This window comes from Cucurbita maxima, unplaced genomic scaffold (assembly GCF_002738345.1).
Source record: "Cucurbita maxima cultivar Rimu unplaced genomic scaffold, Cmax_1.0 Cma_Scf00035, whole genome shotgun sequence".
In the NCBI taxonomy this organism is placed as follows: Eukaryota; Viridiplantae; Streptophyta; class Magnoliopsida; order Cucurbitales; family Cucurbitaceae; genus Cucurbita; species Cucurbita maxima.
The window spans coordinates 300,228-322,071 of NW_019272051.1; the positions used below are offsets into that span (position 1 = coordinate 300,228).

Here is a 21,844-nt window from a genome sequence, read left to right on the forward strand (position 1 = left end):
AAAAAAAAAAAAAAAAAAAAAAAAAAAAAAAAAAAAAAAAAAAAAAAAAAAAAAAAAAAAAAAAAAAAACCTAAGAAATTGTGTAATTTGTGTCGTCGTTGGCAATTTCCGAAGCGTTTGAGATTTGATTAATTTTGGGAATGAATCATAGAGGCGTTGGCTTTCTAAAATCACTCATCTCTCTCCTCTCACTTCCCCCTTCTTCCGCACTTCCGATCCCTCCACCTCTTTCATCCCACTGTGTTCCGCACTGCTCGCAGACCCTCGCACTACACAAGGTAACTCTCTTTAGCCCTCTCTCAATCTACGATTCCTCACTTTAATTGCACGCCTCCATGTTGATTGATGCGGGAGCACTTGCTTCCGACTCGCTCCGTTCATTACAATTCTGTATTTCAGTTCCTAGATCTCTCTTTTCTTTTCACGCAATGCAACCTCCGATTTCATGACTTTCCCGGAATCCACAATTGGGTGTTGGTTCTTTCATTTTCTTTTTCTTCCAAATCTTAGTTTCCTCCACTGCAATTGTTTGACTTTCCCGGAATCCACAAGGTCATGCTTCCTCGATGTCCACCGCCTTTGAGCCTTGCCTTCGGAGATTCTTCTGTTTACCAATAACAACGAAGATGGAATCTTGGAGATTCTTCTCGTATTCTTTATGTTTTTTTCCCCCGTCGGTAATTTGAATGCGCTTTGGCGCAGAGTTACCAGATGTCTGACTGTTTAGTAAGATTTATGTTATGGACGCCCTTAGTATTGCGCATTGTTTGTCAATTCATTTCTCTATTCTCTAAGAATCGTCTTGATTATTATTGTCTTTTCCTTTTCCCTGTGCTTGACAGGTCTGCGTCATGCTAGCATCCCATTAGCTTAAAGGGTGTGAGAGTGCGACGATAGAACCCATGGGGACTGAAAATCCTGCTCAACAGAATTTTCCTGCTAGACCTGCCGGCACACCTTTTACTGCCACTCAGACCACGTCACCCTTTTCATCCTCTGGTCCTGTTGTTGGATCAGACGCCACTCGTTTTAGACCCGCCTCTCCTGCTATGCCACCATACACAATGCCTTTTCCTCCATCCTCTGCTCCTGCGGTTGGATCAGGGGTCCCTGGGTTTAGACCTATGCAACCAAGTAGGTTTTCTGATCCATCTGTTCCACCACCTCCAACATCAAGCGTTCCAGCAACTACTGAATCTTTCCAGCGTTTCCCAGCTCCACAGTTCACTTCACCATCTCAACCACCTCCTTCGCGAATACCACCAATGGGGCAAACCCCTGCAGCTTATGCGCCACCTCCTCCAGTTTCCTTTCACCCGCATACTCAGATTCCTTCAGTGCCTATGGGATCTCCTCCTCAAAGCTTAGGTCCTCCTCCTGCCCATGTTCCGCAGCCTATGTCAGATCCATCTTTTCCATCAGCAAAGCCTAATTTTCCGCCCTCTTTGCCTGGTTATGTCCATAAGCAGCCTAATGCAGATTTGCAGTCCCAACCTCCTCTTGTTAGTCACCAAGGGCAGTATGTTCCTCCTTCAGCACCTGCTTCCCCTTTCCTTAGTCACCAAGGAGGTTATGTTCCCCCTCCTGCTGCTGCAGCCTCACAAGGTTTGCTGTCTACAGACCAAAAGCACTATCCAGGCACTGGACTGCCTCTTGGTTCCATTCAAGGATTAGCCGAAGATTTCAACTCGCTTTCTATTGGATCTATTCCTGGATCAATTGAAGCAGGAGTCGATCCAAAAGCCCTTCCAAGGCCATTGAATAGTGATGAAGAGCCTAAATTTGTTTCCGAGATGTATCCCATGAACTGCGATCTAAGATATTTACGTTTCACAACCAGTGCTATACCCAGTTCCCAGTCACTAGTCTCAAGGTGGCATTTACCTCTCGGAGCAATTGTTTGTCCACTTGCAGAAGCTCCTATTGGGGTTAGTGTCTGGGTAATATTTTGATTTTTGTGCATGCTAAAGTTACCTTATTAATTTTCTCTTAATTTTTAGGAAGAAGTGCCCGTTGTCAATTTTGCTTCAACTGGCGTCATCCGCTGTAGGAGGTGTCGCACTTATATAAATCCATATGCCACATTCACAGATGCAGGAAGAAAGTGGCGCTGCAACATTTGTTCTTTGCTGAATGATGGTATGAGGAATTATAATTCTCATGGCTCCTGGACACTTGAATTAGAAATTTACCTATTCCAATATGCAGTCACAGTTTGTTATTTGGAAGCGTAGTACATCGGAGGAATATTTTTATGAGTCAAAGTTATGTCCTTTCCTGTGAATTTCTGCCATAGGCTTTATGCTGTATAAAATTTTCTTATTATTTTTTTCCTTCTTTTTCTTGGACAAACAAGTTGGTGTTACTGTAGAACTTGAGCGTAACATTCACTTCATTTACTGCTTTCGTTTTTTTTTTTTTTTTTTTGGAAGCAGAATATATACCTATTTGTATTATTTTCTGGAAAAAATTTTCATTTCTTTTTGTATATCACTATTTCCCCTGTTGGATTATACTCATTTACGTTGATTCCTTATTCAGTTCCAGGAGACTATTTTGCCCATTTGGATGGCACTGGCCAGAGAATTGATTTGGATCAGCGACCCGAGCTCACTAAGGGTAGTGTGGATTTTGTTGCTCCAACCGAGTATATGGTTCGGCCACCTATGCCTCCACTATACTTTTTCCTTATCGATGTTTCTATATCTGCTGTTAGAAGTGGGATGTTAGAGGTAAACATTTCTATACAATTGTTACTATTATTATTATTAGTTTTATTTTCTTCATCTTCTCCTTCTCTTTGTATATTTTCTCTTAAGAATTGTTTTTTCCCAAACTAAAAAAATGTCCATAATATGAAATGAAGGTAGCTTTTAGGTTGGCGTGGAAGTTTCTTTGGTGAAAACTTATTGGTGAATATATTGCCGTCCTAACTGGTATTCATACCTTTATTATAACCAACTCAAATGTAAACCAATAACAATTAACGGTCAGTTAACTGTTTAAAAACTAACAAACAACCTAATGACCTACTAACAAGCAACTCATGGTCCTAGAACTCATACTAGATCCTTTTTATATTCTATTTTGGTTAATCAAAGTTAATGCTTTCAAGGCGCACTCAGGTGATTTGCCTATGGCAAAGGACTGGGAAGTGCATGCCTTTGATTGATATCCTAGGTGAGTGCCTCCAAGGTCCTTGCCATTTGCTCCAGTAATATTTATTTATTACTTTATTAAGAGCACCTTGCTTCACTTGGGCAACATGTTTTCGTTGCTTCATGCCTTAACGCAATTAAGAGGACTATTGTCTTAGGGTGGGTCTTAAGCTTTGTTAACACTGACCAAAATTTATTTTTGTTGGGTATAGAAGACCTTTGAAAGAGATGATCATATAATGCTTAGACATTGAGTTGCTGGGAATTTTTTTTTGGGTTAACAAAGAAGAATCTTCTTCTCATTAAAAAATAAAAAAGAATCTCTTTATTATCAATGTATATTTGTCATTTCTTTTATATAAGAATCTAGTTTATTCATCAATCTTGGTTAGAATTGCATTTTATTCTTGAAATTTTGCTGTTTTCTTTTGTTCTTCTCCTTTGCCCGTTTTCTCTTTCCGCTTCTTGTAACATAGTCTCCTCTTATTTGGCACACTACTACCTACCAGTTTCAATAGTCTCCTCTTATTTGGCACACTACTACCTACCAGTTTCAATAGTCTCCTCTTATTTGGCACACTACTACCTACCAGTTTCTAGGTTGCCTTGTTATTTAGCCGTATTTATGCCTTGGCCATAGTTGTGACTCATTTAATAGGTAATAGAGTTAGGTAGTTGTTCTCTCATACCAGGCTTTGCGGGTGAAAGTTTGCTCGGGTATGGGTTGGACATAGATTCTTGTAGTTAACTTTCTAGCATTTTCCCCTTTTGGTGGGTCATTGTGAGTGGTTAGTATGAGAAGGGCAGAACCTTGCAGTGTTCGTAGTGAGACTCAAGGCTTGGAATCAATTCTCTTTTTTATTTTTATATTATATTTTTACAAAAAAGGAGTCATTCATTGATTTAGTGAAAAGAAACAAAATATTGATGGAGTGAAGAACAAAAAATGGAAATGAGATAAATCTTTGGGGTATGAAAGCACCCTAATTAATAGAGTTCCCAGCAAATCCCTAAGACGAACAGATATGGGCCTCCAATTCATGGGGCAAAGGGTTGAGATGGGATTTTCTTGTAGAAATGTGAAGCAAAGTTCCCAACTTTTGATCCATAATTCACAAGAACATCCCTTTCAAGATTAGTTTACCCTTGTGGTAATGTTTTTCATTGGGCATACTCTCGAGTTTTGAGGAGGGTTCCCAACTTTGTGAGGCCTCTGTATTGCATCCTCGGGGAGGGTGTTGGAGGACCTGGAAAGAAATAAGAGAGTTTTAAAAGATATTAAGAAGTTATGGAGGAGATTTGAGGCAAGGCATGCTTCAGTCTTATGGAATTGAAAGAGTTCATTAATCTAGCACAGCTTAAGGAGAATTACATGAGTACAGACTTTCAAAAAAGTAATTGAGATTTGTGGTCTTTAGATGCGTGAAATACCTTTGTCTAGTAGCAATGTAAAGTGTTAAGTGGCCTTACGGTGATCAATCTTACCACTTCAAAGAGACTTTTGTCCTAAAATCTTAGGGATATGAAGTTTGGTTCTTTCGCAATGAGGTTCATCACATCTATGTGAAGCTCTAAAGACATTACTTTTGTAAATGTTGAATCAAATGGTCGTTTAGGAAAGCAAATTGAAGATTCTAGAAGTTCCCAAAGGAGGTTATACACTGGATCAAAATTCCCTTCCATATGATCCTTTGAGATTTTTTCGGGCCTCAAAGGAGCAAGTTTACATTTATGATGGTTTGAAGGTTTGAAGTAGCTAATGGTAGTGGAAGCCTTATTCATAGCTTCAACAGTTGGTTGCAAGCTCTCAATGTCCTTGCGCAACTATTGGATTAGTTCTTAGTTCTTAGTTTTTTTCATTTTTATTTATTTTCATGGCTAATCTCCATATGGTTGTATTTTCTAGCTTTGTTTACGTTCTCTCTCGATCTTTAGGAGTTTTGTTTTCCTTGAACATTTATTCCTTTTCATCATATCATTTGAGAGCGTGTTCCATCAGAATCAATACAATGATAACTAACTTTTCTTCTTTAACTCCCTTACTTATATACTCCTACCACCCAACTACTCACACGTATTTTTTCTCAACATAACTGATTCCCATCCATGCATACCCTTCCTCTCATCAAAAGTTTCTTTTATAGTTTTTCTTCATCTTTTATTCTCAACGTTGTTGCAATTTCTTGTTATTTTGTTTCTGTGGTTTGCTTCTCGTGGGGGTGTACTATCATTTATCTTCATGATAATTGGTTTATTGCTATTATTTTTTCTAAAATTTGATAAAGGTCTCCCGGAAGAACGTATTGCTAATACAGCAGTAGTTATTGAGGGATTGCCAAACAGAGAGCGCAAAATTTTCAGTATGTCATTTTTTTTTTCCTTTTGCAGGTCGTGGCACAAACAATTAGGTCGTGCTTGGATGAGCTGCCTGGTTCTACTAGAACACAAATAGGTTTTGCGACTTTTGACAGCACAATACATTTTTATAATATGAAGGTAGAAAATATAGGTTCCTATTGTATATTATACCCCAATTTTGATACTTCATGCTAAAGGTTCCATTTCTCTTGCAGTCGACTTTGACTCAGCCGCAAATGATGGTGGTTTCCGATCTGGACGACGTATTTGTACCTTTGCCAGATGATCTCCTTGTCAACTTATCTGAATCAAGAACTGTGGTTGAGTCATTCCTAGATAGCTTGCCGTCTATGTTTCAGGACAATGTGAATGTTGAATCTGCCTTTGGCCCGGCCCTTAAAGGAGCATTTATGGTTATGGTGTGTTATTTACACTTTTTAAATCAGTCACCACTGTCATATTTGTATTTCTAGTACCATTATGCGATCATTGTTATTTCCTTGTCATTCATCTGTAATTATAATATAAACATGTATATAATATTGTAAATTCATCCGTTATCAAAATTATCTATAATAAAGAATTTATATGACCATCGGTTTATCTGTTCATTCCACCCTCTTTGCAGAGCCAACTGGGGGGGAAGCTGTTAATTTTTCAAAACACACTTCCATCTCTTGGTGTTGGCCGCTTGAAGTTGCGTGGAGATGATCTTCGTGTTTATGGAACAGACAAAGAACACTTACTAAGACTGCCAGAGGATCCATTCTACAAACAAATGGCTGCTGAATTTACCAAGTTCCAAATTGGGGTGAATGTTTATGCATTTAGTGACAAGTATACAGATATTGCTTCCTTGGGTATGCCTCAGTTTATCATCTCTTATTTATTTATTTTGGAAAATCTTTCATTCCAAAGATCAAGAAGAACAGTCTAACGGCCAAGGGACAAGAAGTCTCTTCATATCATCTATGGTAAATGTATTTGTGGTGACATGATTGAATCTGATTCTTAAGAATTTACTGGGGGCTGTCCTTACAAATCTTTTTTTCCCCTTACAAACACATTTGACTGGGGCCTGCTATGATTGTTGGTGTTTTTTTTTTAAATCACCTCAGCATGCTTTGAACATCTTAAAATTATATATATATTTTTAGTTTCTTGGGTCTAACTTTGAAGATCATTGTGGTCACTTGTTTTCATTTGGGAGGATCTGATTAACTTATGGAGCTTTTTATATTGCCATGTTTCATCTGTGAACAATGAGGCTTAATGATTATTTGTTTCTTAAGCAAATAGTTTTTACACAATAATCCTGGTGCATTCAAATTTATTATTTTAGTCAGCTTCTTGGGGAAACTGAAATTTTATGTCTACTTTTTATGTTTGCTGTCTCTCATTTAGGTTACAACTTAATGTTTGTTATTTCCTTCTTCATTTCTTTAATTACAAATTTACTGATTATTGATATAGTTCTGATGGCTCTAATGACAATCCACACAGTCCCCATCTTTATCTTTTTTATTACATGACGTGTAAATGTTGCTTCTGGGGCTTTGAAAATTTATTTATTTATTTTTATTTCTCTCTTGTATTAGGGACTCTGGCGAAATACACTGGAGGTCAGGTGTATTATTATCCAGGCTTCCAATCTTCCAATCATGGAGAAAAGTTGAGACACGAACTAGCAAGGGATTTGACTAGAGAAACTGCCTGGGAAGCTGTGATGCGTATAAGATGCGGAAAAGGTGATCTTTTCCTTTTAAATTAGTTCTCATGGAATGCTCGTCTTCTTCTTCACTCACATGTCAACACTTCTCTCATTATTTTTGTTTGTTCTTTTAGGAATCCGCTTTACATCGTTTCACGGAAATTTTATGTTAAGAAGCACCGATTTATTGGCACTTCCAGCTGTAGATTGTGATAAAGCGTTTGCAATGCAAATTTCTTATGAAGAGACCTTACTCACAACTCAGACAGTGTACTTCCAAGTTGCGTTGCTGTATCCTTTGAGTAAAATGTTCCGGATAACACCCATCTATTGTCTATTAATTCTCCTAATAGTTGCCATCAATACCATCAGCTGTTTATGAAGTAGGTTTTCAATGTTAGGTTTTAAATTTTCTGAATCAGTTATATTCATGCTTTTTTTCATAGAGTTCAGTAACTGTAACCCAGGTTTGCATATTTGAGAATGAGTATCAGCTAGATTTCAGAGTTTCTCTCTAGTTTTGTGTATAAGAATTTCTCTTTTGATCTGTAGAGTACAGTCATGGTTTCTTGATAGATAGAAATACACAATCTGTATCCAATCATAATCAGCTTTCTTTCTTTTTAGGAATGCTCTGTCATAATTTATGAATGTTGATTATTCAATTTACAGGGTACTGAGTAACCTTTTTTAGGCATACAAATAAATTCATATGTTACACTTTACTTCTGAAAAGTTACCTTAATAATATCAAATTTTCAATTGGTAATGAATAGTTGCACATTGACCTTGATCGAAACCAGTAACCACATGAAGATTGTAAGTGCATGAAACTGTTGTTTTCCTCATGAGATTGCTTGTTTTTCCTTACCTAGCACATGCATTTTCTTTGGTCTTGATTTGGTTGAGTTCAATGATGTCTCCGAGATTGGTGCCTAGGGAAGGCTTGCAAAGTGAAAATTGACTTATTTTCTCCTATTTTAAGGGTTCTACCAATAAGTTTGTTCCTTGACGATATAAAGATATACTGCTTCTTGTGGAGAGAGGCGTATTAGAGTGCATACAGCAGCAGCACCTGTGGTTACAGATCTGGGTGAGATGTACCGCCAGGCTGATGTTGGTGCCATTGTTTCCTTGTTTAGTAGGCTAGGTATGTTAAGCACAAACTTCTTTGCATGCCCATGTGTGATTTTGATAGTCTCAATTGTTAAAATTTACTTTCTGTTCACTTTATTAATCTCTCATTCTAAATTCTAACTGAAACAACTTGCAGCAATTGAGAAAACACTGTCCCATAAGCTGGATGATGCACGCACTTCAGTTCAACAAAGAATCGTTAAAGCTTTGAGAGAGTACCGTAACCTCTATGCTGTACAGCATCGCTTGGGAGGCAGAATGATATACCCAGAGTCTCTTAAGTTTTTGCCTTTATATGGATTAGCATTGTGCAAATCAATACCTCTTCGAGGGGGTTATGCTGATGCTGTGCTTGATGAGCGATGTGCATTAGGCCTCACAATGATGATTCTTCCTGTTAAAAACCTATTGAAGCTTTTATACCCCTCATTAATTCGACTTGATGAGTATCTATTGGAGGTCCGTTTCAGTTATATAAAAAAGTTATATATTCTCACTCAGTGATTTTTCAGATTCTATGGAATTTATTCTACTTTAACTTGCAGGCATCTCCCGCTCAGACTATAAACCTTAATAGCATAGAGAAAAGGTTGCCACTGACTGCTGATAGCTTAGATTCCAGAGGCCTGTACTTGTATGACGACGGGTTTCGCTTTATTGTTTGGTTTGGTAGAGTGCTTTCACCTGATGTGTCTATGAATTTACTTGGAGCAGACTTTGCAGCAGAATTATCTAAGGTATCTAGTAGTTTTACAAATTAGAGGAAAGAGGATTTGAATCAGAAGAAGTTGGCTTAGGATAACTCATGTTTTCTTCTTTGTATTTACTTTTCAAAACTAGAAGAAGCCTGAAATAGGCTTTTTATAATCTTCTTTGAGCAATAATGTTTTTGGCCTGAATTGAAGTCCTAATTACGATTTAGGCGTGCTATGAATGATAGGTTTCTTCTTTACAATTTTTAATATTGTCATGTTTGAAAAGGAATTTCTTATATGTTTCTGTGCAATTATTCCTGTTGAACTGAGAATTATTCTGCCCCTTCTATTTTCTTAATGTTCAATTAATTAACTTAGTTGTAAATTGCCTCTCTGGTGTTGGTAATGTTTTTTTTTTTTTTTTTTTTGTTGAAAATTCTTTTGGGTGTTGCCTTTATTATTCATAGCTTCGGTTTTTGAATTATGAGTATGGTCCTGAATTACATATTTGTATCTTCGTTAAAATTCCTCCGTTGGGGTTTTTATTAGTTCGGTGGTAGTTTCAATATGATTGGAGCTGATTATTCTTTTTCCATAGGCCGTGTATAACATTGTGGATGAATTGATAATGTCTTTATTTAGTTGTTCATGAATTTCATACTGGGGTTCTTGCAAAAGCTAAATATCTTTGATATCGAACCGCACTGCTGCTTGCTATCTAAAATGATGTTATTAGGATGTTGATCGACGCTGCTCTGCTTTCGTGCGCGATCTTAGTTGGGGGACTTGGGGTTTGTGCTGTGGGAACTTCCTAAAAATGATATATCGTCCACGGACCATGGCTTGTTATAGTCAGGGCTTTGAGTTTGATTTGATATGCCCTATTCAGGGGGTTTTGGGTCAATTCTTTGTTATCTATATACATTTTATAAGACGCAAGTAGTTGTACTTGTAAACATGGAAGATTAGCTGTTTTTCTTCTCTCTCTCTCTGAGATTTCACATTGGTGGGAGATGGGAACGAAACATTCTTTACAAGGGTGTNTAATGTCAAGAAAACTATTTGAGACGCTCCAGAAACTTAGAGAAAGTGATGCTTCATACTATCAGCTATCTCATCTTGTTAGACAAGGTGAACAACCTAGAGAAGGCTTCCTCCTCCTAGCAAATCTTGTTGAGGACCAAGTGGGTGGCACGAATAGTTATGTTGATTGGCTTCTACAATTACATCGGCAAGTTCAGCAAAATGCTTAGTACAAGGTGAGGACTGTCTTGCCCCTTGTTGGAGTTCAGTTATAAATCTGTTTCTTTTAGTGAAAGACATGTCTATATAATTTTTTTTTAAAACTTCATTTTCCCTTGGTTTTATCTAATGATTGTGTATTTTTCTTCTTAAGCATGGTCTGGTGAATAATTATTTTAGATGCAAAATAGTATCATGTTTCACAAATGATTTAACATTTGCACCTCATGATCAATAAGAGCTATGTGAATAATAATGGGCTTAGGGGGAATTGGTTCAAGCATGATGTTCACCTGCCTATAATTTCTTGACAACCAAACGTAGTAGGGTCAGATAATAGTCCATGACAATTATTAAGGTGTCTGCAAGCTTGCCTGGAAACTCATATATATAAAAAAGATAAAAACTGCTGCACAGAAAATTTACCAAGAAGATGACCATCGTGCTTAAATTTAATTGGTTTTGGATTTGTTTGTTGCTCTAAATTGCAAAATCCAGTTTAAAAGGTTAATTATATAAGCTTCTCCAGTTGGGAAAATGAAGAGGATAATAATGGAGGAGTGTTCGGAGGAAGAACTCCAGTGGGAAGCAACTTTTTTTTTTCTTTAAAAGAAAAGAAGGGGGAAATTATAATTTATTGATGAAATGTATATTAAAGTGCTGGCTGCAGGGATGCCTCAAAGATTCAAACTAGGAGTTACAAGAGACCTCTCCAGTCGGCTACAATATAACAAAAGTAATTAGAGAGACGAAGTGAAACTCCTGAAGGAGGAAAATCCCCAAATATTTCTTTATTGTGTCCAACTAAATCTCCAAAAATGACACACAAATAATGTTCCTTTCGGCCTGAATTCCAAAATGGCACCCTATGAAAAGCTTACGTAGGACAGTTTATACGCTTCCAAGAAAAGTTCCTTAATTACAAAAAATTATAAAAAAGTTCATAGAACTCAAGCGTGAAAGGAGGCCAGAAAATGAGGTTTGCTGACTCTCCAGGTCCTGGTGACACAAATTCCAATTGGGAGAAATACAATTCTCCCACTTTTGTCTTAGAACAAGATACATGCAGATAAACCCCCTAGGCACACAGGGACCAATGAAAAACTTTGCAGTTCTGGTGTGAGACCAAAAATGCCACCCTGTGAGAAGCATATGACCGCTGTTGATGTGGCCAGAAAAAAGTTTTGTTTACTATTAATTATTATTTACCTTCTTATAAACGGAACAAACTTTTCACTCATTGTAAAGTACAAGTGTGCCAGGAAAAGCTCTTTGATAATTAGAATTTCTAAATTGTTTATGCAAGTTAATGGTTAAAAGATCCAGTCCCAAAAAAAAAAAGAAAAAAAAAAAGGTCTTTTGACTCACATTCCGGTGACGCAGCATACCAATTGGGAGTAAGAAAGATAATTTCCCCAATTTTGTCTTCAAATAAGATATATGTAGATAGTCCGTGAGGTACACAGGGACCAAAAAAAGGTCTTTGGTTTGATTCTTGGTGTATTCTCTACTTAATCTCGTATACTACAACAGTTAGGGGTCTCTTGGGCAGGAACAAATGGAGCTTAGGTAAGGAGGTCCTTTCTATGGAGAGCCCGTACATTGTTATTTTCGTGGAAGCCAGGTGAGGAAGTTATTATCGAGAGCTAGTGGAGAGTCTTTGAGCAAGGAAGAAGGTGGAATGGGCTGATCTGGAGTTGGTGAAGCTTCGAGTGGGATTCATATTCTTTGGGATGGAAGTTTGGCAAATTTGTTGGATGTTGTTAAAGGTGTTTTCTTTTTGTGTCAGGCCTTTTAAGTTCTCGAGGGATGTGATGGGCTAAGTGTCCGAGGTGTTTGAGCCTCCTAGATCTCCAGGGGTAGAAAGTTTTCTGGGATGAGTTGGGAGAGTTTGTTTGGCTAGTGTGGCTCTTGTTGGTGTTTGGCAAGGGATTTTAATGTTATTTGGTCCCCTTAGAAAAAAGTCTCTAGTGAGAGGGAGACAAGATCCATGTGGCTGGGTGTTTGAGGTGTATAAGCCTCCTAGATCTCTGGGAGTCGGCAAGTTTTCTGGGATGAGTTGGTAGGGTGTTTTGGCCACTGTGGCTCCTGTTGGTGTTTGGCGAGAGATTTTAACGTTATTAGGCCCCTCAGGAAAAAGGCGTCTGGTTGTAGATAGACAAAATCCATGAAGCAATTTAACAGTTTCATTGAGTTGTGTTATCTCATTGACTCACCTCTTGTATGACATATTTACCTGGTCACATGGTGTGGCTTGTAGTAGAATTGTTGGATGGGTGCTTTCTTGATTGTGAGACCGACCTTGGGGCCTAGAATTAGTGTTAGGTCACTTGTTTTGATTCTGTCTTTCCAAAGTGGGGTTTTTTCTCCTTTAGGGTAAAAATGTGGCTGGTCCATTTGTCACTTTAAGTTCTCCCTTCCTAGTGGCCGGTGGAGTTTCTGGAGAGGTGGAAAGGTTTCCATTTTATGGGTAAGCTTTGGGCAGGGGCTCAAATCTTGGAATTGCGATCATTGGGGATTTAAAGATTATGAAGCAAGAGGTGTGGGTAGGCCTAAGGCCCTGGATCGCATTGAGGGGGAAGTTTATATAAAGAGGCACTTCAGGAGGCACATTTCTCTCTAAAAGTGAGTTTGAGGAGTTGGATAGGAGGGAGGCTTGAGCTGAAGACAGAAGACCAAAGTGAAATGGGCCTGGAGACTGCAATGTTTCTTATTTTCATAGGGTAGCAAGGGAAAGAAGTAAATGTTTCACTTCTCAGCTGGAGAACGATGGTGGGAAGATGTTGCATGGGGATAAAGAGATTGGGGAGGAGGTTTTTTTTTCCTTCTCTCTCTACACTCTCATAGCTATTCCTCAACCCTTTGGGGAAGATTTGGATTGGAGCCCTATTCTATTTTTCACAACAATGTTGGCTTTCCCCTTCTTCCTGGGTGAAACAAGAAGTTGTCTTAAGACCCTTGGTCTCAACAGCTTTCTAAGGCATTTTTTTTCCCTGCTCGTCTGAAGGACGATCTTTGGAAGTTATTATTGAGTTATATGATAGAGGGGTTTTGGATAATTTTTTGAATAGAACTTCCTTTTTGCTTCATCACAAAGAAGGGAAGGGTGGGGTGGATAGGAACTTCTAATCGATCAGGAACTTCAATAACCAACAAGTCTAACCGTTGAACCAACAACTAACTAACAAGAGGAAACTAGCAAAGGATAACCATTTAGTCTGTTCCAGTCTTACCCTATCTCTACTTTTTGTCAATGTTTGGGATCCTTGGTTCAACTACTAAGATATTTGAGAAGCTTATGAAGGATTTCTTATTGGGGGTGGGGAGGGGAGGGGGTTGAGGAAGGGAAATTGTCTCATCTGGTGAGGTGGGAGGTGGTGAAGAATTCGGTGGATCTCTGGGGATTAGACTTGGGAAACTTAAGGGCCCAAAACAAGGCTTTTCTGGCTAAATGGTCGTGTTATTCTCTCTTGAGTCCAACACCTTATGGTATAAGATCATTGCAAGCAATATTATATTGCCCTTTTGATTGATCATGGGTGAGGCTATTAACACTTCCAGAATTCCGTGGAAGAGCTTCCTTTCTTTTTCTCAACTCGTTCTCTGTTCAACAGGTGGTGGTAGAGATATCCATTTTTGGAGGATAAGTGGTTGAGATATAGCTCCTATGAGGTTTCATTCGATGGTAGTTGTCCCTTTTCATTGGGGAGCTCTCTTTCTCTTTCGTTGGAGTTCTGACATCATTTATCTGATAGGAAAACGACGGATTTTGTAGGCCTTTTTGTCTTCAAGGAGGAGTTATGTTTCAATTTTGACAGAAGGGATGTTTCGTATTCGAGTTCTTCTGAGGGTTTTTCTTACTGATCTTACTTTTGGTGTTTGGTAAATCTCTCTTTTGTGAATGGTTCTGTCTGAGAGATGAAAATGTCCAAGTAGGTTAAACCTTTTTGTTTGTTTTGTGGCAGTTCATTTGTGGAAGAGTGAAACGTTGGATCAAATTTAAGTTGCTTAACTTGATAGGGCTAATTTGTCGTATCGTTGACATTAGGGGAACAAATCAAACCAGAAAAATCGAGTCGACCGACTTCAGTCGATTGGTTTTATGACTTATGCTTATGCGGTCGGTGGGTGGTTGGTGTGCACAATTAAGGCTCAAACTAACGGACCGATTGACTGTCATATTTTAAAGGTAAAAAATAATGTTTTAATAGGTAATGATTACCTATTTAAATTAAGTTTTAATATGTTTTTAACTTTCCCCCTCTCCTTCCTATGGTTGGCAGCAACTTTTCTCTTCTCTGAAGTTCCACCAACCAGCACAGTCGCAGCCCAACGGACCAACTTTCCTTTTCTCCCTTAGGCTGTTCTTGTTTCTCTTTGGAATCTAACTTTCTTGATGTTTTTATATAAAAATAAAGAAATGATCAATACCAAGAAACGAGTTTCCCAGTCAAGCCATTGTAAAGCCCTGTGATTCACCGTGGAAGTTACCAGTTTTTTTTGTATCAAACCTTGACACTCCTATGACCTCCTTTACGTCGAGAACTCTACTTAAACTTAGATTCCACCTTAGCATCCTTAAAATTCCACGAGATGAAACTACTTTTGCTACAAGGAGTAAGTTGAAAAGGCCTCGGGTGGGGAGGAGGCATGCTCATGCTGAGTATCTTTGTAAATTTTTTTTCCAGAATTTCTTCCAAAATTTATAAGTGATCAAATTATTTGTGAAGAACCAATCTTTTAGAGCTAGCATATGAGAATTGCCCATGAGCCAACTTGTCACGTAAATCCCATACATGCTATTGGTCAACATATGCCATCAGAAAGTAGGTTCATTCAGAAGTCTCAAAACCAGTAGCCAGCAGCATAAACAGTTAAAGCCTAAACCTTTCCCATGGGTATTTCACTGTCCTAAAAGTTCTCTTCTTATAGCATTGAGCATATGATCTCAACCATGATCGACCATTTCATCTCAACTGTGAAGTAAACTTATCTGCTTTTTAAAGTTGGAATACGAGGAATGATTCCCTTTTTATCTTTTTTTAAATATTTATACTTTTTCTTGTTCTTTTTTGTTTTCTGACAAAAAGGAGAATTATCGACATCATCAATGGTAAATGTCCTTCACCAGGCCAAGGTAGAGTTGAGCTATCTAGGTGAGCGTTAGGCAACATAATTCACTCTACTTTGGCCTGGTGACCTGGTGACCTGGTGACCTGGTGAAGGCAATTGCTGTTTTAAAGGATTGGTGTAAAAATATAGTTCTATTATGGCATATCCACTTCTTGCAATTTATTTTTACTGTTCTGGGCCTTGGTGGCTGAAAATTTCAGATGACTTAGCTCAATTTTCTTATCAACATGGAATCATAGTTATCGATTGTGTTCGTTTATGAAGTTCATGTATTGGGATGATGGATGATGAAACAATTTTGCATTGCTCAAGGAAAAATGTTTAATCATTGTTACGTGACCAATGAAAGCCATATGGTTTCTTTCTTTTAATGCAGTTCTTAAATTTAGCAGGATAGAATTTGGCATAAGAAGCGTGTTGTCTCGAAAAACAATGGAAGATTTTACTGGACGCCATGAGATGAATTTAGCTTCGACAACGGGCTCCAGGAAGCAATGTGGATTTGGATTCGGCTGCTTCATAAATTTGTTGCCAGATAGATTATCTGTCTTTTAACAATAATTTTTGCCCTTCTTGAGAGGTTGTCACTGTTATAGGGATATATACATAAGATGTTATTTTATTTTTCTTAATATATTGTGTTGTCTATATGTCACCCCTAGATTTGGGTAGAATTGTTGCAAGAACATTGGCCATTTATTTGGATTTTGTTTGGTTATTCAACTTTGATTTTGGCATGGTTTTTCTTGAGGTGGGTGGTTGTTTGAAGGAAGCTTTGTAATTTTACAACTTGATCTAGAAATTATATATTGTTCATTCTTTTCAGCCACATTTTAATGTATGATCTCAACTGTTTTAGGCATCTTTCCTCTTGTCTTGCGTTCCTTGTCTCGACCCCTGTTTCGTTGCTCTTTTGAATGGACACTTGGGAGCCTTTATACAACCGGCATTGTAAAGGTGTTGGATAGTTCTTTTGAGGGTAATGTCAAGACAACCCCCAAATGGTTGCGCTTAAATTTTTGTCGGCCCTCCACGGAAGGTCGACCCAAAGGAGATAATAGAGAGACATAACTCACTCTACTTAGGCTTGGTGAAAGGCAATTGCTGCCTTAATGTGGTGTTACAAAAATATAGTTTTATTATTGCAATTTATGCTTACTTTTTAAGGGCTTGGTGGGTGAAAATTTTAGATGACTCCACTTTGATGGCAGCGGACTTGCGATTGTGCAGCACTCACTTCCCAGCAACAAGTGAGTTAAGCCTATTCGTTCTTGTGTCGCCTACGGCCAAGTGACGTATGCTCGAGCCTCTGGCTCCGATTCAAGAAGAAAATGAAAATTTTAGAAAACGGGGCTAGAGAGATTTTGAAAGAGAGTTCAATAACGGCTTATTGCATATAACTATTGAGTAGGAAGAAGTTGACAACTAGTCATACCTCTCTGTATACATTTTGGGGCATTTTAGTCCTTGCAGATGTAGACACGATTTTGGTGAACATAAGAAGTTGACAACTAGTCATACCTCCCTGTAGTACATTTTGGGGCATTTTAGTCCTTGCAGGTGTAGACACGATTTTGGTGAACATTCATGCACCCTCATACTGACTAAATATGGAATGGTAAAAGGGGTTTGGAACGGGCACGTCCTAGACAAGCAAGATCAGGATATCTATCATGCGGCCATTGACAACACGCCTTGGACATGCATGACCGTGACATCCTCCCCCACTCAATTGGTTGACGTCCCTGTCAACTGACCCGAACAAACAAGACTAGAATATTTGTCATGCGGGCCATAAGCAACATGCTTTGGACAAACATGATCATGAAGGTGAAACCAGAAAGATCTTCACAACCCCTATTGAAGGTGAAACCAGATTCTTGTTAAGGCCATTCAGTTCGTAGGAAGTAAGTAGGTCTAAGACCTAATCTTCACGTCTTTGTATTTCTCCTTTTGGTTTCATGCAAATGTTGGCCTTCTGCCATTCCCCACCTCTACATTACTTCTATTTCTAGACATCAATTTGCTCCTGTCTTTTCAATTTTCCATTTTTAGCCCCATGCCTTACTTTCCAAGGGACCTTTTCGCTACCTTGAAAGGATGCCTATTATTGTAATTTCATATGCCAAAATTAAAAAGCATCATTAAGTGTTTCAACTACGATGAGACGATCACATACGATAATTTAGGAAGCCCTATACCATACATCCTACTGCCTCGGGACGACTGCACGTTAAATCATAGTAGCACGGCAAACCCGTTGGGCGTTCCTGCAAAAAATAGCCCTTGACTCGAGAATAAAACCTATGAAATGACAAATATGCCCTTGCATGTTAATTGAGTTGTATTGGTTTTGAAAGGATGGGAAAAGGAATCAAATAGCCTTTTTTTGGTAAAAGGAGGTAAGAGGTGAAAGCAAAGGAAGGTTGAATGGTGAGAAGAAATATATTAATTAATTAATTAATTTCTTAATTAATAATTAATTTCTTAATTAATAATTAATTTTGTAATAAATAACTGAGAGGACACCTATTTGGCGCATTATAGCACATACCACAACATTGCAATAAACTAAAAACTCTCCCTTTCCTTCTCTCTCTCTCTCCTCTCTCTCTCCTAACGAAAAATCCAAAAGGGAACACCCTGTTCTTCGCATCGCTCGCCCTACAAACTCTCTTGCGGATCTCACCCTTTGATTTTCACCCGTTTTCTCCTCCATGTCTCCAAATTTAAGATTCGATCGGTAACGAGTTTCTTCTCTTTATTATATTTTCAAATTTTTTCTTGTTTTTTTTTTTTTGTTCTTTCAATGGCTCTTCTTTACCTGGATCGTGCTGTTCCTGGGTTGGATCATTTCGAGTCATTTTTCTGGATCATCCACTTGTTGATGTTTTTCTTTCTCTTATGCTTTTCTCTTCGTTTGTCGTCCTATGATTGTTGCAGCAGTTTCCGACGGGATTGATGCGTTAATTATCAAATATTGTATATATTCTATTTGATTTCCTATGACCGAGTCTTTAGCTTCGAGTTCTATTCCCCTACAGATTGTGTGGTTTTTTCTCCGATTACTGTATATGTTGACCTATGCCCCTGTTTCTGCTCAGATCACATTTTGTTTCTGTGGTGGATTTCTTGAGAAGGTTCTTTTACCGTTTAGAGTTGGTTTGGATGAAAAGGGTTTGAGCCAAAACTATTTAGACGCTTGAGAATGAATAGATATGAACACCTTTTGGGTCCTTGGTTTCATTTTCTTCAAAATGGTCAACGAATATAAAGCTGACCATTCTGTGGATTCATGTGCCCGAGTTAGCGTAGTGTTTTTCTTCTGGGTTTTATGAGTTGAGAACATCCAGGAAAGTGCAGTGGGATAAACGAAGTCTAAATCGTTTTGAAGCAAGAGTTATTCTTCCAAACCAGGGTTAAATTGTTGATGAGATCATATATTAATATTTCACAGATATTGTGACGAAAGGATTGAGTAATGCGGTAGATGTTATTGGAATGAAGGTATGTGAACAAGTTGGCTTATCTGATTTCATATGAACAGGTGAATGATTAGTTTTATAAGGATCATTCACTGAAGAAAGCTCGCGGAAATTTCAAGAAATGGCTTCTATGGGTGTTGTTTCTACCTCAAGTTTGAGAGAACCAGCTGGTCATAATGCTGCTGGTGTTGATAGGTTACCCGAAGAGATGAATGACATGAAAATTAGAGATGACAAGGTATGCTTGCATCTTCTTATGCTCTTAAGCTTCATTTCTAATCGTTATCATTTACATGAATTAGTTTTCATATTCGTTCGTGTTCTTTTCCATGGGTTCTCATGTGTTGAAACAATGACATAGGAAGTGGAAGCAACTGTTGTCGATGGCAATGGGACAGAGACAGGCCATATTATTGTGACAACAATTGGTGGTCGAAATGGCTACCCGAAGCAGGTATGAAATGCATAATATTCAATTCTTCCTTTTATCACCTTCATTTTAAGAATATCAACTGTCTGAGTGGGCTGACCAACATTTTCTAGTGTGAAAGTTCTTGTAGATTGCATGATCATCATTTATATCATATGCTGGTCATTCCTCTCTGTTTCTAAGTCTGAGATTCATTATACATTTTGTATTTATGTCTTGAATTTGAAATATAAATTGTTATGTAGTTGGCCTGGATTCTATACTTATTATCGTTAGTCGTTGTTTGTTGTGCCTCTAATGGTACTTGGTATTTCAATGCAGACAATCAGCTACATGGCAGAACGTGCTGTCGGGCATGGATCATTTGGAGTTGTGTTTCAGGTAATGTTTTCCCCAGCTGATGGCAGCCTTTTACCTTTTATGTTTTTAAAAAAAATTACATTTTCAGGTTTTTTCAGATATCGGGGATGTGTACTTTGTGTATGCCTTCATCACTTTCTGTATCTTGTTTAGGCAAAGTGCTTAGAGACTGGGGAAACTGTGGCTATAAAGAAGGTTCTCCAAGACAAAAGGTACAAGAACCGTGAGCTGCAAACTATGCGGCTTCTTGATCATCCAAATGTTGTCGCGTTAAAGCATTGCTTCTTCTCAACCACCGAAAAGGATGAACTGTATCTCAACCTTGTTCTTGAGTATGTCCCGGAAACAGTTCATAGGGTGATAAAGCACTACAACAAGTTGAATCAAAGGATGCCACTGATCTATGTAAAACTTTACATGTACCAGGTATTGTTCTTCTGAATATCTTTTCAATAAATGTAATGTTGGCCAGTTAGTTAATGATATTGAAAGTCTACATCATGCGGAATAAAGATGGTGTTACCCATTAGCGGTGCGGTGTACATTGGTTAAGTTTTACATCTCTCTCTAAATAATATTCTCACAGATCTTCAGAGCATTGTCATATATCCACCGTTGTATTGGGGTGTGCCACCGAGACATTAAACCTCAAAACCTTTTGGTAAGCTGAGAAAAGCAAGAGTTATGGTTCTCATTATTTGCTCCTGTTACCTATGTACATAATTTGTTTTTTTTTTTTATCCATTTATGCAGGTGAACCCACATACTCACCAGGTTAAACTATGTGATTTTGGGAGTGCAAAAGTCCTGGTATGTTCTTCCTTTTCACGAAAAAATGATCATTTGGGCTTTACTGTTGTCTGACCAAGTAGATACTATTATCTTCATTTTGATATACAGGTGAAAGGGGAGCCAAATATATCCTACATCTGTTCAAGATACTACAGAGCTCCCGAGCTTATTTTTGGAGCTACAGAGTATACTTCAGCAATTGATATATGGTCTGCAGGTTGTGTTCTTGCTGAGCTATTGCTTGGTCAGGTAGTTGATTGCGTGTGTTTGCTATTTTGAATTTTTTTTTTTGTATGAGTTTTCCTAAAGATTTATTTATTTGTATCAGCCTCTTTTTCCTGGGGAGAGTGGAGTTGACCAGCTTGTTGAAATCATTAAGGTAGTTTTATTGGATGACACGAAACCGCTCTTTTAATGTTGTGAGCGTGAGGATATTTACATTTTCCCTCCGGGTTTTTTACTTCATCCTTACTGGTTTTGTAGGTTTTGGGCACTCCTACCAGAGAAGAAATTAAATGCATGAATCCCAATTATACAGAGTATAAATTCCCTCAAATTAAAGCCCACCCATGGCACAAGGTAATTGCATGTGGAAATGTTGTATGCATATGTAGTTATTTGTTGCTTTTTCTGTACCATGTATTTAAGCATTAACTTATCATGCAGATATTTCACAAACGTATGCCACCGGAAGCTGTTGACCTTGTGTCTAGACTATTGCAATACTCTCCTAACCTAAGGTGCTCAGCGGTATGTATCTGGTCTCACAGCAGGCTTGCCATGCTAATGCATAACGTCTGTATTTGTATTTGGGCTTTCAGATGAAATGAAAGTTAGATATACTGGTTCGGCTATTATCTTGATTTGCTTTAAAATTCTGATGGTAGTGTGTGAGATCCCATATCGGTTGGAGAGGGGAATGAAGCATTCTTTATAAGGGTGTGGAAACCTCTCCCTAGCATATGCATTTTAAAAACCTTAGAGAGGAAACCCGAAAGGGAAAGCTCAAAGAGGACAATATCTGCTAGTGGTGAGTTTGAGCTGTTGCAAATGGTATCAGAGTCAGATATCGGGCAGTGTACCAGTGAGGACATTGAGCCCCGAAAGGGGGTGGATTGTGAGATCCCACATCAATTGGAGAGAGGAATGAGTGCCAGCGAGGACGCTGTGCCTCGAAGGGAGGTGGATTATAAGGTTTCACATTGATTGGAGAGAGGAATGAGTGTCAGCTAGGACGCTGGGTTCCAAAGGGTGGTGAATTGTGAGATCCCACATCGGTTGGAGAAGAAAGGAATAAGTGCCAGTGAGGACGATGGGCCTAGAGGGGGGGGGGGGGGGGGGGG

General features: G+C 38.3%; 2 protein-coding genes across 4 annotated transcripts in view; both read left to right on the forward strand.

Moving 5' to 3' along the window:
* Positions 1 to 130: 130 nt before the first annotated feature.
* LOC111467847 (protein transport protein Sec24-like At3g07100) lies at positions 131 to 16,257 on the forward strand. Of its 2 annotated transcripts, XM_023112905.1 has the most exons (14): positions 131 to 278; positions 843 to 1,928; positions 2,001 to 2,139; positions 2,542 to 2,732; positions 5,547 to 5,654; positions 5,732 to 5,935; positions 6,145 to 6,376; positions 7,115 to 7,264; positions 7,362 to 7,518; positions 8,250 to 8,377; positions 8,501 to 8,823; positions 8,910 to 9,101; positions 10,055 to 10,318; positions 15,827 to 16,257. In XM_023112905.1, the coding sequence occupies exons 2-13, from the start codon at positions 903 to 905 to the stop codon at positions 10,310 to 10,312; spliced, it is 3,108 nt and encodes a 1,035-aa protein (XP_022968673.1). In that variant the 5' UTR covers positions 131 to 278; positions 843 to 902; the 3' UTR covers positions 10,313 to 10,318; positions 15,827 to 16,257. The 2 variants fall into 2 exon arrangements, with proteins under 2 accessions (XP_022968673.1, XP_022968671.1); XM_023112903.1 differs by lacking the exons at positions 10,055 to 10,318; positions 15,827 to 16,257 and having other exon boundaries at positions 145 to 277; positions 841 to 1,928; positions 8,910 to 9,140.
* A 1,741-nt stretch (positions 16,258 to 17,998) lies between these two features.
* The window catches only part of LOC111467881 (shaggy-related protein kinase alpha), a 5,399-nt gene continuing 1,553 nt past the window's right edge, over positions 17,999 to 21,844 (forward strand). The window contains exons 1-11 of one of the 2 annotated variants that reach the window (XM_023112969.1): positions 17,999 to 18,177; positions 18,892 to 19,157; positions 19,281 to 19,373; positions 19,671 to 19,730; positions 19,863 to 20,135; positions 20,296 to 20,370; positions 20,463 to 20,519; positions 20,610 to 20,750; positions 20,830 to 20,880; positions 20,985 to 21,080; positions 21,168 to 21,251. In XM_023112969.1, coding sequence (XP_022968737.1) covers positions 19,041 to 19,157; positions 19,281 to 19,373; positions 19,671 to 19,730; positions 19,863 to 20,135; positions 20,296 to 20,370; positions 20,463 to 20,519; positions 20,610 to 20,750; positions 20,830 to 20,880; positions 20,985 to 21,080; positions 21,168 to 21,251 — 1,047 coding nt within the window. In that variant the 5' untranslated portion in view covers positions 17,999 to 18,177; positions 18,892 to 19,040. The remainder of the gene's footprint in view (positions 18,178 to 18,891; positions 19,158 to 19,280; positions 19,374 to 19,670; positions 19,731 to 19,862; positions 20,136 to 20,295; positions 20,371 to 20,462; positions 20,520 to 20,609; positions 20,751 to 20,829; positions 20,881 to 20,984; positions 21,081 to 21,167; positions 21,252 to 21,844) is intronic. The other variant, XM_023112970.1, reaches the window with a different exon arrangement.